General features: G+C 43.0%; 1 protein-coding gene across 1 annotated transcript; it reads right to left on the bottom strand.

The window, feature by feature from the left end:
• Positions 1 to 740: 740 nt before the first annotated feature.
• asah2 (N-acylsphingosine amidohydrolase 2) lies at positions 741 to 19,415 on the bottom strand. The gene is made up of 20 exons (XM_076298737.1): positions 19,283 to 19,415; positions 18,807 to 18,913; positions 17,957 to 18,100; positions 17,276 to 17,452; positions 16,630 to 16,757; positions 15,614 to 15,691; positions 15,359 to 15,479; positions 13,906 to 14,031; positions 13,465 to 13,551; positions 7,959 to 8,063; positions 7,494 to 7,575; positions 7,146 to 7,261; positions 6,313 to 6,407; positions 5,870 to 5,909; positions 4,964 to 5,062; positions 4,664 to 4,759; positions 3,309 to 3,461; positions 2,999 to 3,055; positions 2,805 to 2,893; positions 741 to 1,366 (listed from the first exon to the last, which is right to left on the bottom strand). Exons 1-20 carry the CDS (start codon positions 19,413 to 19,415, stop codon positions 1,162 to 1,164), a joined length of 2,238 nt encoding a protein of 745 aa, XP_076154852.1. The 3' UTR covers positions 741 to 1,161.
• Positions 19,416 to 19,805: the final 390 nt, after the last annotated feature.

The raw sequence follows: 19,805 nt of genomic DNA, 5'->3' as shown, positions 1-19,805 counted from the left end.
TTTTGTGCTGGTGTGACAGAACTTACGGACTATACGAATTAGAATGTGAGGTCCAGATGAATACTTATATTGGGCAGAATTCAATCATGGTCTTTTGTGCCTTATTTGGTTGCTAAAAAGCCCACTGTGTTTTAGGTATGAGTGCTTTAGATCATGTATGTAAAGGGGTGAGTTTCTTCTGCCTATTTCGTTTTTTCACTTTATTCTTTTTTTTTGTCCAGTATTTACGAACATAAACAAAAGAATTATGGACTTTTTAGCTTTCCCTTTGAGCCAACCGTTGTTATTCCGTGCATCTTTATTACTTGTTCACTTTTTTAAAGACATAAATGTGTGTAAAATGTTTTAGGGCTGTTGACAATCCATACGTTAAGCAACTGCATTAAGGGCATTTTGCCTGAGATGACTCTGACTTTAATGGCACACAGTATCCCTCGTTTTATAGGAAGATACCAAAAGCGGAAACAGTATTAAAGTGTGTGTAGCACTTACAGTTTTATTTTTTTATACCAGACGTCCAACACTATTTGTCTACGGAGACAAATGGGTATTTTTGCCTGATTCATATAATCAGTGTCTTGGTAATTGGTATCAGAGACTAGCAAGAAAATCATCAGCATGGTAAAAAGGGATGCAAATTTAAAATCGGGAAGAAAATGTGAAACACCATTGTGCCTCAACAAGAGTGGTTCTGCTTGGGTAATTCAAATGTAATTTACATGTCAATAAATCTAAACCGTTCAATCAAGCTGGGATGTATGTCTTTTATTTGTGCAATTACCGGTATATGTAAAATTTTTAGCATCACAGTACAACACAGAATATATTAATAAACTGTTGGCACAGGGAAAAAAAAAACAGCCACATCAGAAAATGATCGCAGAATTCTCTACTCATGTAGCCCCTATAACACTGTGTGATATTCCATTTAGTCTCATAATAAATATCAACAATATCTCACAGCTAACTCATCTCACAAACATGGAACGAGTCTCGTTTCAGAGACTTTGCCATAAGTCTTTGTATCAAACCAGACATGACTAATCGATCAACACTACTGAACAAAAAGTGTATCAACATTTACACGAGATGTAAAGGCTATCTGTGATCATATTGTACTTCAGCTTTTTTACCTTATCATTCGGTCACCAAATCACTGACTCAGGACCAGTATGCCATGGCTTTTGTGACTTGAAAGGCATCAGAGGTGCCGTTATAAGCTATGATTTTAAAGTTAATCAAGTTAATTCGCCGCTTGTAGTGTCCGAAGTGGCTGATCCTGTAAGTGCCAGTCTGAGCAGAAGGAGGGATATGCCACTCCACCGTCGCATTGCTCTGACCTCCAGCGCCCTTCAGCCAGTGGAATCTGTGTAAGTGAAGGATCGCACACACACAAACACACACACACATACACATATATACACACACAGGGAGAGAAAGAGGCAGTCATGGTGGGTTAGCCTCTTGATGTTTTTTTTTATACATCTAAATATTGACATAAAATTAGAACTGACTATGAGTGACCATTTTAGACCAAGGTAAAAACAACAATCTTCCTTAATGCCCTTCATCAGAAAGTTCCTCACTACCCTGATGTGGCACCGCTGTTGTTCCAATTAAACAAGGTTACCGACGTTTCTGAATTCCAAATAGAGCTTGCAGCAACTAATCTCCTAGTGGTCACCTTTCTGAGCGCCCAGTGTCCTCATTCTGCATCCACACACAAATACAAATTAAAACCCTTTAGGGGGACCTATGATTTTAGGTCCTCACAAAACCGCTGTCCTTGTCCTCACACTGTTATGTATGTTTATGCGCCAGCTTCAGGAAGACTGGAGCAATCAGTTCAGTGTTTCCCACAGAACTGAATTTCATTTGTGGTGGTTGGTTTGCAGAATTAACTTGAATACAACAGTTTTTAACAATTAGCACAGTGTGGTTATGATGCTAACCAGATTTAAGCACAATTTAGTACAACCTGGAAAATCATTGTGTGGTGGTTAATGTTGATATTGTGGTGGGCCGCCACAAATAAGTCAATGTATGGGAAACACTGCAGTTTATTAGTGACCTAGTTTCATCTGTATCACCATGACAGGGCATTTTCTGAATGCTTCTTCATCTTCAACTTCAACATTCATTAACAACAACTTTGGTGGCGGCACTGTGCTCCTGCAAGACCCTATCATGAAATTCCACTGAAACTCCTACTAAAACTAAATCAAAATGATCATACGAGAAAGCGCTATAGGTGAGTGTCCTTTTTACTTAAAACAATACCAACTAGATTCTTGATAAGATTAATAGCACTTGGTTAGATGAGCAGTTTTTGCAATGCATTTTCACAAAGGAAAAGCTCATGACACTGATTTGGAAAAAGACGACAGACAGAGCGGTTCTCATGCTGTGGGGCCTACTGTACGATTGCCCCTCTTTCCTCTACGATCCAAATGCTCCTTTTCATTTCTCCGCACTGATTTACAGTCCTTGCTGTGTGCTAACGTTACTCTGGGTTATTTGCTTGCTGAGATTACGAGCGATACGAACGATGACTCAGCAGCTCCATTACCAATAAACAGTCCTTGAGAGATAACGGCCGATCGGAGAAGTGCACAATAAGCATCAGACACTTGCCAATGAAAATAATCAAACTGACGCAAAGCCTCAAGCCAACATCATTAATCACACAAATAGGCCTTGGACAGGAAGTCATCGGAAACCAGTTTGTAAGTGTTACAGTATACTGGAAATATGTAAACATAAACAGGATTTCTGGTTCTTTTCTAAGAGAAGAAGAAAAGTACCGTGTTTCCCAGGATGCATCTGTGTGAACTGCTGTCCATGTTTGGGAAGCGTTGTGAAACTTCTCGACAGTGATGAAAGTCTTATCAGTCTGAAGTTATCACAAGGACAAATGAAGCAATTAGTCGAAGAAAACAAAACAAAAATTAAACAAACAGACCGCACATCACCAGTTTCATCAAGCCGAGCTGATTACCATATCTCCTGAGTTCCTTGGATTTCCTGCAACAAATGTGACGGAGGCCACTTCTCCCTTTTGAAAGAAAACATTAAGACAACCGTCATACATTTTACAGCTGAATATCTGACTATGAATCTCAAAATCTGTATATTCAATAAATATACAAACCACAGCAAAAGGTAAAAATCACACACAATTAAAAAGGGTCTTTGCGATGCCATACTTACTAAAGACCTCCAGCCAAAATGACAATCCAGCTATTTGAAACACCATTCAACCTGGTTGAGTAACTTGATCACAGTCTGTTGATATGAGACATACACACCACTTTGTAGACGGGGTAGACCTGCTCCAGGATATCTCCGAAGGTGGTGTTGACTGGCGCGTTGTCCACTGGCACTGCGGGCAGCAGGGAGAAGAGTTGGCTCTCGTTGAAGAACGGAGGTTCGGGGCCCTTGGGCAGCTCAGCTACTTTACCCTGCCAAAGGAGAGAATAAGCTCTGCACTTAGAATCAAATTAATGTCAACATTTCTTAAGGATTCTGGAGGTGGTTTTTGCTGTCAACAGGTTGTGAACTCAAAAGTGTGCTATCTAATTTGTTGGTGCTGTTTTGTAGTCCTCTTATGGCACAAAGGGAAATTGTACATGGTACAATGTAACAAGGATGCTAACTTGTAAGCCTATATTATTAGTCTCAGCTATTGCATCAATGCATCTACATCCAGACATACTGTAAATGGATTGTTGTTCTCAACATACCAAGACATGCACATGTTTTGCACTTGGCATACAGCAGTGAGTCTAAACACAGAGCTGTAGTTCACAAGAAAAAGTGATTGGAGGGCCACTGTAGCCTATAGAGTTTTCTCTCCCTTTGGACTGGTAGACAGTGGGTGACCTTGGGCCTCACCTCTGCGATTGCCTTGGGCAGGCACAGACACACACACATACAAACACACACACACACACACCCCTGCGATTGCCTTGGCCAGGCACAGACACACACACATACAAACACACACACACACACACCCCTGCGATTGCCTTGGCCAGGCACAGACACACACACATACACACCCCTGCGATGGCCTTGGCCAGGCACAGACACACAGACATACTGTTACGACCCTGCCAGTCTCAGCCTATCTGCCTGTCTGTCTTTCTCTGGTTTGCAGGGCGGAGTCAAGACACAGGTGCTGCTGATCACTTCATTGGGGCAACTGCACTATAAAAGAGGCTACCTGGCTGAAGTTGGGGGTTTCCTCTCTCCATTGCTACATGCGTCGCCTTTGTCTTTTGTTTGGGTTTAGCACATTACTCTGATTTACACCACACCTTTGTTTTCTTACCATCTCATTAATACTGACTTCACTTCACATTTTGCATATATGATTACTTTAATAAATACATATTTTTTGTTAACTCTTTACCCACGTGTGGTCTCCCTATGTTAAATCACCCAGAACGAGCCGGGTGGTTGTAACAATACAAACACCCACACCCCTGCGATGGCCTTGGCCAGGCACAGACACCTCTGCGATGGCCTTGGCCAGGCACACACACACACACACACACACACACACACACACACACACACACACACACACACACACACACACACACACACACACACACACACACACACACACACACACACACACACACACACACACACACACCTCTGCGATGGCCTTGGCCAGGCTCCTGAAGTGCTGCAGGTAAGCCCCAAGAGTATGAGGCCCATAGATGGTGGAGGCCGCCTCATATCGCTGAACCTGCAGGAGAGCAGAGGAGAGAGAAGCTGTCATGGGTAATGGCTACATGGGTAAAGAAAGCAACATCTAGTGGATCTTGCTCATTGACATGTCCAAGATGTCTGTAACATGTACATATAATATGTAACATCAATACAGTTATCTATTCGCAAATAACGAGGTCTTCTGGTTGAAGTAATGTTATTAAAACCTCAACAAAAATACCTGATACTCCTCATAGGTTGTGATGTAATGGGTATAGATGTTGCATAAACCAGCGATGATGACTTCAGTATTGGAGAATCCCCCTTGGGCCTCTAGCTCCTGGTGCATGACAAATAAAACAAACACAAAGTGAGTGCTTTCTGTAAGGCTACGGTTCAAGGCAGCTAGCCCGTCTTTAGAATTAGGAGCAGCTGAAATGGAATGGTTGTTGTTTTGTAACATACGCTAACAATTTCCATGGCTTTACACGCCCCTAATAACGTTATCTAAGAAAGTTCCCCTCTTGTGACCAGTAAGATTATGCACATGTGCAAGTGGTTAAAATCCGCCTTCTTTCCAACTTGCCAATTACTGTAATAACATGCGTAGGTTCATCAATTACGGTGCTTTGCTCTGATAACTTTTGTGTGTGTGTGTGTGTGTGTGTGTGAGAGAGAGAGAGAGAGAGTCTGACTGTATGTGAATGTCAGTGTGTGTGTGTGTGTGTGTGTGTGTGTGTTAATGTCAGTGTGTGTGTGTGTGTCTGTTAATGTCAGTGTGTGTGTGTGTGTGTGTGTGTGTGTGTGTGTGTGTGTGTGTGTGTGTGTGTGTGTGTGTGTGTGTGTGTGCGTGTGTTGGTATGTGTGTGTGTGTGTGTGTGTGTGCGTGTGTTGGTATGTGTGTGTGTGTGTGTGTGTGTGTGTGTGTGTGTGTGTGTGTGTGTGTGTGTGTGTGTCTGGTGTGTGTGTGTGTGTCTGGTGTCTGTGTGTTTGTATGTATGTGTGTCTGTGAATGTCAGTGTGTGTGTGTGTGTGTGTGTGGTTGTATGTGTGTGTGTCTGTGAATGTCAGTGTGTGTGTCTGTGTGGGTGTGTGTGTATATATATACAGTAGATGGACAAGGCAAAAGGAGCAGCCCTTATCCCACCTGTTTGATGGCGTCCCTCATCCTCCTCCCAGCCATGGTGCTGTAACACATGAATAAGGTCATGAGTCAGCACCCACACACACGCCCATGGCTCGCCGGACACACACACACACACACACACATACACACACACACCCACAGACTGGCCGAGGACAGCACAGCTCTGTCCTACTCTGAGCCTCTGCTGTGGTAATGAGTAATGTTAGCTAAACATCAATGCGTCGCTATGTTATGGTTATGGCATTTGGAAGACACTTTTGTCCAAAGCGACTTATAATATATGAACGCTACATGTTCATATACATATGAGAGAGTGGGGGGGGGAGAGAGAGTGAAAGAGAGAGAGGGGGGAATGAGTAAGCAAATGAAAGAGAGAAGTGTGAGAGAAAGAAGGAGGAGTGAAAAAAGACGGAGCAGGAGAGCAACAAATGAAAAAAACTCACGTTGGCTCTCCAGGGGTGGCTACAATGGCCACTGAGCCAATGGTGATGATCTGAACATCCACTATCTGTGGGTGCCATGGTAGGGGCCAGTTCATCTGTGCATACAGGAGACATAGATTCCCTTATCATTGTGGATATGACACCAAAAAATAAAGGTCAGATGGAGAGATCAGATGGAGAGTAAACGCCTCTGCATGTTTACCATGGTTACTTTACTGCAGGCTACAGTAACCATGGTTACAACTTTTAGAGGAAATTTCATAACGGAAATATGAGAAATTTAAATTTGCAAACTCAAACACTAACAAAAGCTGACATTCAGTCTTGAGCTCCCAAGTGACAGATGTATTACAACTTCTAACAAACTTATGCAACCAACTTGTGCCATTTGCCATAGAGCGATCCAAGTATAGAGGCCTTTTAAATTTGGCCGCATGCCTTTACATGCTATTAACTCTATGCAGGCATGCTTGGTTCTGTGACACAAAGGGACAGCTATGTAGCACAAGAGCCACCCTGATGGTAATCACTTTAAACCTCTTGTGATGGTAGATTACATTTCTCAAAGGGAAACGCATGGCCTGTAACACTGAACTCTTCCTGTTTTTTTTGGTGAGCTGTCTGAGTTTCCAACAGACCAAAAGTAAAGAATGTCTGTACTCCAAAGAGTTTATGATGTAGCAATGCAGACTTTTTTGTCTGCTCCTGCTGCTGAAAATATAAGAAAGAAAGAAAGAAAGAAAGAAAACAAAAGAAAGAAAAACATAACAAAATCTTTGGAGTGCAGACTTTACTTTCAGTAGATGGGACTTGTGTGGCTACGGAGGTCTCACCTCTCCAGTGTTGAACAGAATGGGTTTGGGCTCGTGGCAGTCCTGCGTCTCGTTGGATGGCTCACCCAAGAGAGCGTCCCGGATCCCATCCCAAAAGGGATCCCCCTCCACAGCACCTGAGTGAGAGAAAAATAAACATGTCCTTCTCTTCCTTCTCTTCCGTGGATTACACTGTCAACTGTCACTGTCACACTTCTAGACCAAAATTATGTTTTTAGCAGTAAGTAAATTAACACTTCATTTGAAATTAAATTATAGTCGAGCTTGGATATTGCACGACACCAGAAAAGATAAAGCCCAGTACAAACATGAAGCATTAGACATGATAAATTAGACATAAGCACATACCCTGGGTGAAGTTGAGGTCACCTCCACCATCTGTCGTTCCTGCAGCGAAGCTGTGGCCGAGAGCTGGTTTACATGTTTTAGCCTGACCGAAACAAAGAACAAAGAAGTATTTTAGATCATCTGCCATGGATTACTGAATCCTGTGTTTATGGCTTGAGTAGTCACCCCCAGCATGCATAATGCAGCATTACAATGAATATGTTGTGCTAAACACAAACCATGGTCTTTTATCTGATCATGCATGGATCTAAAACATGGCATGGACCAAAACTAAGACCAATTGAGGAAAGGCTTGCCTAAGGCCATTAAAAATCATGGACAAGCATCGTTTGTAAACATAGTGTTGGATGGTCAGCCATTGTTGGTATTACGGTGAATGAATACCCCAAATCCAATTTAATTTAAGTGTTAGTGTGCTTGCCCATCAGGCTTATTTTCTTTTGCTGGTGCTTACTGCCACCTCACCGTGTGTGTGGAGTTGATCTGCACAGTGACATCAGTCATGTTGACCCACTGGTGGGCAAAGTGCACTGACCCCCGCAGTTCCTGCTTTGCATTCCCATAAAGTTCCTAAAGGCAATCATTCAAAGCACAGGGGCAGCTGTCAATCAAAAACTAGTGAAAGGGAAGACAATATGATATAAGACACATGGGACCCGGATTTTTAATTATGAGCAAAGTGCAAAGTCTAAGGTATGAGCTACACCAGGCGCGTAACTGAAGCGCTCCGTTCGCGACGCGTAAAATCCATTTTAGATGAATGGTCTATTTTTTCCGAATGTACGCCCCACTGTCACGTCTGGTGTAGCTACTTCCATTGATTATAATGGAAGCTAATTGTTGCAGCAGACGCAACGCGAACGGAACGCTTCAGTTACGCGCCTGGTGTAGCTCAGCCCTAAAGTCTAACGAAAGCTAATTTAATATCTAGGCAAAATCAATTTGCTAATTTAACACCACAGTGTAAAACCTCAAAGGTGCTCTAAACAATGTTACGCGGTTTCTAAGCTAAAACATTTTTTGCCATATACAGCAAACATCACCTCACCATCTGCTAACTGCCTGTGCCCTGAATACACTGTAAAGAAACGCGGTCTCTGTGGATAGCCCAGGCTCCAAAAACAGCAAAAACAACTTGACAACAACCATAAAAAGATAACAAACTGTTCCAACCAATCCCCAATGAGATCCCCGTTTAGGGAGGGGGAGGGAGTAGCGAGCTAGCTCTCTGTTTTGTTTGCCGGGGCTACAATGGGTTAGCAGCTCATTGTGGCAGTAGCCCAGGCTTCACTAAGCTATGGGCTGCACCCTACTAAGCTACAGTACGACATAATGAAAAAATACCCCTAGAGTCAGCGAGAGCAGGGGCGGAAGATGACTCACTTGTGATAGACATGGTTACTGACCCTGGAACGAATTTGATTACGAGTAAGGAAAACATGTTTGTGGAAGCCACTAGTTCAGAGAAAACTGAGAAAAAGCTGCAGATGTGTGTGTGTGGTTGGCAGAAGGTTACAAGTCTAAAGGGCCTGAAAATTCATCAAGGGAAAAAGAAGTGCTTGGTAGAGGGAACACAGGGTCCCCGCATTGATAGCTATTTCTTAAGAAGTGCATCAAGTCAGTCGGTTGAAGTCCAGCGACAGGAAGAAACCCACAGTTCGCAGGACATCAGTACCCCTGTTGTTGAGGTAAGTTCTAGCACTGAGGCAGAGAGAGAGGCCAGTCAGCCAAGGAGGGAGAAGATTAATGGTCATAGGCCTGGGGTTAGATGGCCAGGCGCAGCAGAATGTAGAATGTGGGAAGATGTTAATAGTGATTTGGTCAGTATCCTGGGTCAGCTCAAGGGGACGGCTGAAAGCAAATTAGAGAAAATGGGAGACATTATTTATAGCTATGGTAAGGAAAGATTTGGGACTATTGAGAGAAGGACAAAACGGCTACATGAGGTAGTTAAATCTAGGCGCCAGCAGGAGATAGATAAACTTATCAAGGAGAGGAGGCAGCTTAAGAAGCAGTGGAGAAAAGCTACAGATGATGAGAAGGAAGGTATTGACTGTCTACAGGCAGATGTGAGGGAGCGGTTAGTAGTGCTAAGAAGAGCTGAAAATATTAGGAAAAATAGGAAGAAGAAATCACGAGCCCGACTAGCATTCTATAAAGACCCATTTAAGTTTGTTAAGTCTTTATTCGTAATGCAGAAGAGTGGTAGTCTTTTGGAACCTAAGCAGAAGCTTGAGGAGTATTTAGAGGGAGTGCACAAAGATAGGGAGAGGTTCAGGGAGATGGTACTTCCTGCTGATATCCCACCTATTGGTGAATTAAGTAGCCAATGCGACGATAGTCCACCAAGGTGGAAAGAGGTGCAAGAAGTAATAAAACGTGCAAGGGCCTCTTCAGCCCCGGGACCTAATGGAGTGCCCTACCGGTTGTATAAGAGTGCACCAGATGTTTTAAGATTTTTATGGCAATTAATGAAGATAGTTTGGAAAAAGCAGAGTATTCCCAAGGCTTGGCGGAGGGCTGGGGGAATATTTATTCCCAAAGAAAAGGACGCAGTGGAGATTAATCAATTTAGGCCAATTAGTCTACTGAATGTTGAAGGGAAGGTTTTCTTTAGTGTGGTGGCACGGAGACTGACAAATTACCTTGAAAGGAATAAACTAATTGATACCACGGTGCAAAAAGCTGGAATTCCTGGCTTCTCCGGGTGCTTAGAGCATACCAGCATGATTTGCCACCAAATTCAATTAGCAAAGCGTGAGAAGAGAGACCTGCACGTTGTGTTCTTGGATTTGGCTAATGCTTTTGGGTCTGTGCCGCATAGTCTGTTGTGGGAGGCCTTTGATTATTTCAGAATCCCAGGTAGCATTAAAAGCCTAGTAAAAGCATACTTTCTGGATATTCAATTATGTTTTACTACAGCTGATTACACCACAGGTTGGCAACAACTTGAGATAGGAATCATGGCCGGATGTACCATCTCCCCACTTGCTTTTACAATGGCAATGGAGGTCATTATTAGGGCCTCAAAATGGGTAGTGGGCGGGGAGAAGTTGCAGGGAGGGCCACGCCTCCCCCCGATTCGGGCTTTCATGGACGACATGACAACCTTGACGACAACCGTTCCATGCACCAACAGGTTGCTGGGTAAGTTAAATAGTAATCTGCAATGGGCCAGAATGAAGGTGAAACCAAGTAAGTCTAGGAGTCTCTCAATTATTAAAGGGAAGGTAACAGATAAGAAGTTTGCTATAAATAAGGAGGTGATTCCCACAGTTCTGGAGAAACCAGTGAAGAGCCTGGGAAGGTGGTATGATGCAAGCCTTAGTGATAAATCACAGGTTGAAACCTTGAGACAGGTCACTAGGCAAGGTATTGCAAAAATTGACAAGTCGGGGCTGCCAGGTAAGCTCAAGCTGTGGTGTTTGCAGTTTGGTTTGTTGCCTCGGCTAATGTGGCCATTGACAGTTTATGAAGTTCCTCTGTCAAAGGTAGAGAGGTTGGAAAAAATGATCAACTCCTTTGTCAGAAAATGGCTCGGAGTCCCACGCTGCTTAAGCAGTGTAGCCTTGTATGGGAAGGGTATTGTAGAGTTGCCAATATCTAGTCTGACAGAGGAATTTAAGTGTGCTAAGGCTAGATTGGAATTGACTCTTACTCAGTCCAAGGACCCAGTGGTGAGGAAAGTTGCACCCTCAGTTAATGCAGGGAGGAAGTGGAACCCAGAGCAGGCAGTTAAGCAAGCTCAATCAGCATTGAAGCATAGAGATATAATGGGCCATGTGCAGCACGGGCGGGGGGGTCTAGGGGTGGGTGCAAGTAAACCCTTGTGGAGTAAGGCTTCTGCAGGAGAAAAGAGGAAAATGGTAGTGGAGGAAATGCATAGACAGGAGGAGGCTGTAAGATGTACTAAGGCAGTGTCGCAGGCAAAACAAGGGCAGTGGGTGAACTGGGAAGGGGTGGAAAAAAGACAGATTAAATGGAAAGATCTATGGGGCATGGAAGCTAGTAAGATCAGATTTATGTTAGGTGCTACATATGATGTGCTCCCATCTCCCAAGAATTTAAGTCAATGGTTTGGTGAGGATGATAAATGCATACTTTGCTCGTGTGTGGGCAGTCTCCACCATATCCTATCAGGATGCAAGGTAAGTCTCACCCAGGGGCGGTATACGTGGCGTCATAACCAGGTATTGAAATGTGTGGCAGCGGCAATAGAGGATAAAAGAAGAGAAGTCAATTCATTAGCAGCTAGTAAAGGGGTAAGGCAAATTAACTTTGTACGTCAGGGGGATAAACCTTGTTCCGCGAAGGCCAGGTGCAAAACCGGCCAGTTGAAAAATGGGGCGGGCTGGGAAATGAAGGTTGATCTTGGCCAGCAGATGGCGGTACCTCCACATATAGTGAGTACTAAGCTACGTCCTGACGTAATTCTATGGTCGGATTCAGAGAAGATAGTTTACTTCATTGAACTCACTGTTCCTTGGGAAGACAGAGTGGAAGTGGCCAATGAGCTGAAGAGAGCTAAATATACTGAAATAGCAGAGGAGGCAGCTAAGCGAGGTTGGAGTGCACGATTAAGGCCTATTGAAATCGGTGCACGTGGGTTTGTGGCCAGATCTGCTATTGGCTTGCTGTCTGAATTGGGCATTTGTGGTCGAAGTCTAAGGCAGGTGGTTAGTAACATGTCCTTAGCAGCAGAACGGGCAAGCGAATGGTTGTGGGTAAGGAGAAGTTACCCTTCCTGGGGCGCAAGCTAAGGTAAGCTAACTGGCTCATTTGTTTTGGTCGTGGGTAAGGAGAAGTTACCCTTCCTGGGGCGCAAGCTAAGGTAAGCTAACTGGCTCATTTGTTTTGTGTTTGTGATGGACTGTGCCTAGGTTGATGGTACTTGGCTAAGGTTCTTTATGGTTTATGGTTCAGTCCACATCAACGGGACGGACCGACCTAGCCAACTTAAACCATGCCTAGGTTGGTTAAGGGTATTTGGATGCTTGTTGTGGTAATATGGGGCAGCATGGGGCGTAAGCTAACTGCTAACTGCTGGCTAATTTGTTTTGTGTTTGGGATGGGGCCTAAGATAATGGGCTAAGCTAACTGGCTAATTTGTTTTGTGTTTGTGATGGGCTGTGCCTAGGGTGATGGTACTTGGCTAAGGTTCTTTATGGTTTATGGTTCAGTCCACATCAACGGGACGGACCGACCTAGCCAACTTAGACCATGCCTGGGCTGGTTAAGAGTATTTTGAGTATTGGATATTTCAATGTGGTAATATGGTGGTAGCATGGAGGGGAGTGTCTCCAGGACGCTGGTTTCACTGTTAAGCCTTCATGAGGTGTCGTGGGCCTAACTTAACGAAACATCGGTGAATGAGGGTGCCCACTTGATAACCCCAATGACATGCCGCATACTATATAGGCTACTGCTGTTGGATAGGCCATTTGCATTGTGCTTGTGACCATTTGTTGGCGGATTTGTGGGTAGTGTGCTTTTTAAAGTTAAACTTGAGCAGGGGCTTCTGAATGTGTTTTTACCTTGGATTTTGGCACAAGGGATTTTAACATCTAATCCTGTGTATTAATGTAATGAGTGTCAACAGAAGTGACGTTACATAACATTGCCTAGAGCACCTTTAAACATGAACATTGATGAGCCTGCTCAATACTCCCAAATGCAACACAATCTATACTTGGCTTGTGGATAGACTTTGCTCTTTGCCTGCCTTTTAAATTAGGACCTATAGACTGTTGCTTCAAAGCTCACAAAATCCATCAGCATAAAGCAAAGAAATTATACAGAAATGAATTGGCTATTGGTGAATTCACAAAATACTATGGCAACTTGCTCCAATCATAGTATAACATTCATAGCTACAGATACCTTCTTGGATCTCTAGGCTACATATAGACAAACCAGAGGCATGGCCTTTGCATTGTGCTACATTTCTAAAGTGCTGGAATGATTGTCTTACTTTGCTTTTTTTGTAAATGTTCTCCCCAATGATCCTGGTGCTCTCAAACATGTCCTTCCCTGGTCCGAAGCCAACACACATTTTTGTCTACACAGCAGTCAAGACAAATCATTTAAATTATTCTGTCATTTCAGTACATAGATACAAATGTAATGAAGAAAAAATATATAAGTAAAATAGTTTCATTGGTGCTGATCTGAAATGGGCATCTACAGCAACAGGTTAGAAAAATATATGAAGCAAAGTGTTGTGTGATGGTGGTGTAGTAAAATGTTGGGAAAAAATGATACAGGAAATGTTATAAAAATGTGAATTTTGAGGTTTTGACTCTATTGGTGCAGCCAGAGTTATAGTGCTGTTTGAGTAGGCTGAGCTTAAGCTGAATAAATAGGTTTGATCAAGTGGTTGATCTGTGAGGTAAAATATAAAATGGCAACCCACCCCACCAATGGGACAGGAGCTGTTGAGATAGTCACACTTCTCCCACGTGTTCACACAGTAAGGGCCCATGGTGTTCGGGGACACGTCGCCAAGGTTACTGGAGGCAAACGCCGCTACGAATGAGCCCTAGAGGACAACAGGACACACATTATAACATATGTGTTCTCCTTCAAAGCACTTCAAAGTCACCTTTGGGAATCCCGCTCTTGGTGTGTGTTTTTGTTGAGGTCTTGTGGTCTCTGTCAGAGATCTGAGGTTACATATGTAACCTCAACTCGTATGGATCTCATCATGGCAGGCTATTGTACTGGTTTGACTGGTTAATAAGACGCATCTACTATCCAATGCGTAGGACATGTAGCAATAAACAGCTCAAATGATGCTTGATGTCTGACCTCATCGGAACACAAGATGTGATTTAAGTATGATGTAATTACATTATTTATAAACTTAATGATGTTACTGCGTTGCAAGTCTCCACATTGCAGCTCTTTTGTTATTTGTGAAAACAAATTAAATGCCACTGATGTTTAATTTCTGTCACTACAAGGTGACAGGGGACTCAAATGAGAGGTTATGTCAAGTCATTGATGAAACTAGTTTCTGAAGATAACACCACATAACCCAGAGTGTCTTGCTGTCATTCTTTCAGTCTGGGGAAGAAGTGCTGCTATGTACATCAAAAACTCTGGGGAAGGAGGAGCTTGTTTTCACAAGATTTGGGATATTTTCCTTCTGTCTGCCAACTACGTCTTTCACAATACACTCTCTTTCTCTCTCTCTCTCTCTCTCTCTCTCTCTCTCTCTCTCTCTCTGACACATGTTTTACTTCATCTAAATCATTGTCCATTTTCTCTCTGTGCACCAATTAAAATCCTCATATCTTCAGCAGTGCAACCATTAGTGAGAGGACATTAAGACCACATTCAGTCTTGAGCTCTCAAGTGACGGATGTATTACAACTTCTAACAAACTTATGCAACCAACTTGTGCCATTTGCCATAGAGTGATCCAATTATAGAGGCCTTTTAAATTTATGAAAAATTCAAGGGTTGAACTGGGAAACTATTAGAATCAGTTCAATCGATTACCCCAGCAGTTTTAAACTGTTCCATTACACAGGATTACATTTGTTAATTTATTGCTGCCCTGAAACTTATCTTTTATAGTATGAGTGAAACACCAACAATACCAACATCATGATTAAAAACATATTGATATTAATTATAAAGCAGTTCACTCACTCTGCAGCATAATGCTTTTGGTTCATGTATCCCTCCAAATGACTACTGTCCTCAAATAAATATGAATGGAAATGTTGCAGTAAATATTATGATACTGTTAGTTTAGGAGGACTAGGCTTAATTCATGGGAAGCTGGCTCTGGAGGATACCAATTATGATGCACTTTCAAAGACATTTTTGGAACCGAAGAGGGCAACAGGAGACCTCACCTCACCAGGAAGTGCGTTGATGTTCTTTTCCTGCTCAAACAGATAGGAGGCGTAGCCCAGGTTGTCTCCACTAACCATCTGATTGGTGTAGTTCATACTGACAGGGTGGACAGCGAACCAGCTGCAAGCAAAGAGAAATGGGGCAACAAGACACGTCACATTTCCCACAGTCAAGAATTCTTGACCTACTGTATGACCTCTGGAAAAAGCGGTGACCTATGACCTTTGGTGGCAGACATGGAGGCAACCTCTCACCTGAGCATACCCAAGCCGTCCCCATCCAGGTCAGTGAACTTTAGCATCACCACCTGTTTGTCAGTGTTGGATGTGTACCTGCAACAAGAAGCAATGTTCTTAGTTTTTCACCATAAAAGCCAGCTTCCGAAGAACAAGACCACTCAAATGGGTTTTCAGGATGTTTTGATGGCATTTGGCATTGTTCATTTTCCATTTTCTTGTTTACTCTGGAATTTACTTTTGAGTCTGATTTGACTGGGGATAGAGTGTGTTTGTGTGTGTGTGTGTGTGTGTGTGTATGAAAGAGGATGTGGGGTAGGGTAGGGTGGGGGTTGCATGAGTACAAGCACAATAAAATGCCACAATAAAACACAAATGCAAAGCCATTATAAAACGCTATTGGCCATAAAGCTTCTCCCATAGAGTGCCTCTAATGGCCCCAGCCGGGCCGTATTGTGCCGTGTTGTGTTGTGTTGTGCCATGCCGTGCTGTGCTGTGCTGTATTGTGCCGTGTTGTGTTGTGTTGTGCCATGCCGTGCTGTGCTGTATTGTGCCGTGTTGTGTTTTGTTGTGCCGTGCTGTGTGGTGCTGTGCTGTATTGTGTTGTGCCGTGCTGTGTTGTGCTGTGTGGTGCTGTGCTGTATTGTGTTGTGCCGTGCTGTGTTGTGCTGTGTGGTGCTGTGCTGTATTGTGGTGCTGTGTTATGTTGTGTTGTGCCGTGCTGTGTTGTGCTGTGTGGTGCTGCGCTGTTTTGTGCTATGCTGTGCCGTGTTGTGGTATGTTGTGCCATATTGTGCTGTGTTGTGCTATAATGTGTTGTGTTGTGCTGTGCGGTGCCATATTGTGCTGTGTTGTGCTATAATGTGTTGTGTTGTGCTGTGCGGTGCCATATTGTGCTGTGTTGTGCTATAATGTGTTGTGTTGTGCTGTGCGGTGCCATATTGTGCTGTGTTGTGCTATAATGTGTTGTGTTGTGCTGTGCGGTGCCATATTGTGCTGTGCTGTGCTGTGAGGTGCGCTACGGTGCTGCTGACCTCCTGCGTTCCTCCTCTGGGTTGTTCAGATAGGACTGGGGGCTTCGGTTCAGGTTGCTCTCCTCCAGCTCACCCCGGCCGACGAAGATGCGGCCTGGTCTCAGACTCTTGTGGGCATTGTCAATGCTCTGTGTCAACAGGAAATCTGCTGTTATATTACAAAGTACTCATTCATCTCCATTGTTTCATCCAACTCTTCATTTTTATTTTGGGTGTTTCCCTTTCATGACTGTTGGTTTTGTTGTCCAGCGAACAAAGCGATCAAAGATTTTGATGCTGACATTTTCAGCACATTTCAGCAAGGTTTTGATGTAGACATTTTCTTTCACTCGTTTTGAAATTGATGCAACTTGTTTTTTTTATTATTATTTTATCTACTATGGAATGATTAAAGGTTCCATGTTGGATATGTTCCATGATAAGGGCCTTTGGACCACCTCTTCTTGTTTTAGCTTTTTCCATCTTAGATGTGGCACAACTACATTGAACTTACAACTGTTAGCTATAACTATAACTGTAATAAATAACTTTATAGATAACCCAGCAAAGCAACCATCATGCTTAATGCATGCCTTCTTTTTATCTTCCATCAGTGATTGCATTGTCTAAGTCAACTGATATGAAGGAGAAAAGTTGAGACAGGAACCTTGACAATGCCATTGACAATGGGCTCAATGGAGGACTTGATGTAGCCTTTGCTGGTGATCATAAAGAGAGTGTACTGGAAGTATCCTGCAAGGCCCGAGTGTGTGTGTGTGCCACTCAGGATCACGTTGTCTTGTCTGTACAGGTCTCCATATTTCTCCTGGAGAGCTCTCAGGACCTGCAACATACATACCAACCCTATGAAAAATGCATTCTTTCCCCTTCCCCAGTGTACTCACATGTAGTATAAGAGGAAAGGAAACTACAGCCAAGGACATGTAACGCATACTGAAGATGTTTGAGATAAACATGTTGAGTTTAATAGACATAATAGACATACATAAAGTCTCTGTGCATACAAAAATGTGCTATGTAAATAAATGTGACTTGACTACAGTCGAGATTTCATGTATCCTAATAGATTTGGCAGACTGCTAAATTCAAACAAGCTGATTAGGAGTATTGTCTCGGTGCCACTGTTATCAAAACAACTACCAATACTGATTCCGTCATATCAATATTTTGAGCACTTTATGTTGGTCAGGAAGGGAATTTAATGTAAAAATAATCATGGCATGACAAACATGGCCCAGTTCCTCTAAAGTCTTTTAAGCCAAATTGCCAGACTCCTCCAGTCCCCCCCCCCCCCCCCCCCTTCCCTTTAGACCAAGCTTTAACCCACCTCAAGTCTCAGCCTTTGGGAGACCATACCAATATCGGCAGTGACAAACACCACTCTCTTGCTCCCATCATCCACTATGAAGGCCCTGCTGTAGAGACGGAAGTGGATCCCCCCTGCTGTTTGGTCCAAGTTGGCGTAGCCCATCTGTAAACAGTTGAACAGTTGATAAAAGCAGTTGAACAGCTGAAGGAGATAAAAGCATGATGGGCTGTTGCATCACACAGAATGTTTCTTTCCCACTCTTTCCTCTCCATATCTGAGGACATCAGTAATAAACGTTATCACTCGATCATATCAAAGATGTTATTGTGATTGAACTCTTCATAGCCTCAACATCAGATAAATTAGGCCCATGTGAGTACAGTGTCTGTGTCTAAGCATGAGTGTCTGCGTGGGTGTGTGTGTATGTGTCAGTTAATGAACCCTTACAAATGACTCCATTCTTGAAACTTAAATTTTAAGGAAGGCTCTCTTTCTGTTTTTAATACCACCGGTACTTGAATTACAGTGCTAAATGTTCCCCTTTACAAAATAAGTCTATACCAGAACATGCTGTCAGACATACAAATCCACATATGAAATTACTGACATGTAGGATTGTATGCCTTCAAAATTTCATGACTGAGTCTGAGAATTTTAACTGCTTATAGAGGTCAATATTTTTGTATTTGTCCTTCGGTAACGGTAGCTATTAGAATGTAAATATACTCTAGCAGTATAACTATTCATGGGCATTTAAAGACGTTTAAGTGTACACATACACACACATACACATACACACACACATACACACACACACACACACACACACACACACACAGACACACACACAGACTACAGCACAGCTTACCAGGGGCACATCCCCAACAGGTCCTGTGCAGTCTGCTCGGCCTACCCCTACAAGGAAGTGGTTCTCTGGGGGACCCTGTGTGGGCCCACTGGTGGGTTTAGGTGCCTCTGTGTAGATAAACATCACAAACACACGGAACCATTTCTCCCTTGGCATTCAGTGCTTCAAATTGGTCCTAGTTATAAACAAATGCTTTCAATTTAAAGATGATGCAATGATGTAATATTGTAAAGTGTATTTAAAATGAATATATTAAAAAATGAAAATAAAGTTGAATGTATGACACATTTGAGAGTCACGGGGTACCGAGTCATGTGGTTTGCATTTGGCATGAGCTCAAATAGAGGCAATTGGTCAATAGTATACATTTACATTTATTAATTTAGCTCAAATTTATTTATTTATAAAAGTGACTTACAAAAAAAGAACAACCAATGTAGAAGTAGGAATAGGAGCAGGGAGGAATCAGGCATTACCTGGCGATGTAGCGTTCCACCCGACTGCCATGACTGCAATCAGACCTACGGACACCCCGGTCATGCTCAAGAACAGCACGGCGAGCAAAACCTCCAGGGAACTCAGGCCGCAGCATTCTCCCTTCCGTGCCATCCCTCCGCGCTGGACTGTACTGGACTGAGTGGGAATAGACGGTCAAACACAACAACGCATATACTAGGTCTCACGCTGCAGAGTTTGGTTGTGGGAAAACCTAAACAGAGGCTTGTCTTGATTGAGGAGCTGGTTTAGCAACTAAAGTTCTTACTGCTGCAAATATTCAGAACTTTAGATGTCTTAACTGCAACGGCAAGAAAATGTTTTCAGTTGTCCGACCACTGTGGCTGACAAGAAACTAGAAGAGAATTTCCACTGATGTACCAAAAGGTATCTCACATAAGAGATAAGAGAGTTAACAGCTCCTTTGCCGTAATAATCTCCTCGTAAACCATTAACCTTGAAATACTTCATTAATGCGTCAAATAAATTCTGTAATATTTAAAA

Source organism: Alosa pseudoharengus, unplaced genomic scaffold, assembly GCF_046254945.1.
Source record: "Alosa pseudoharengus isolate Yale_2024_CS ecotype anadromous, Long Island Sound unplaced genomic scaffold, YU_APseudo_1.1 YU_APseudo_1.1_scf_21, whole genome shotgun sequence".
Taxonomy (NCBI): Eukaryota; Metazoa; Chordata; class Actinopteri; order Clupeiformes; family Clupeidae; genus Alosa; species Alosa pseudoharengus.
Note: the sequence above shows the minus strand (reverse complement) of the source record. Positions and strands in the feature narration are given on the sequence as shown.

Excerpts from the sequence above, each read along its gene's own strand:
- asah2 (XM_076298737.1), bottom strand. The coding sequence starts at position 19,415 with ATGGCACGGAAGGGAGAATGCTGCGGCCTGAGTTCCCTGGAGGTTTTG. Across the intron at positions 5,063-5,869 it reads TGAGGGACGCCATCAAACAG|GAGCTAGAGGCCCAAGGGGG; the intron begins GTGGGATAAGGG and ends GTCATGCACCAG. Across the intron at positions 4,760-4,963 it reads CAACCTATGAGGAGTATCAG|GTTCAGCGATATGAGGCGGC; the intron begins GTATTTTTGTTG and ends GCTCTCCTGCAG.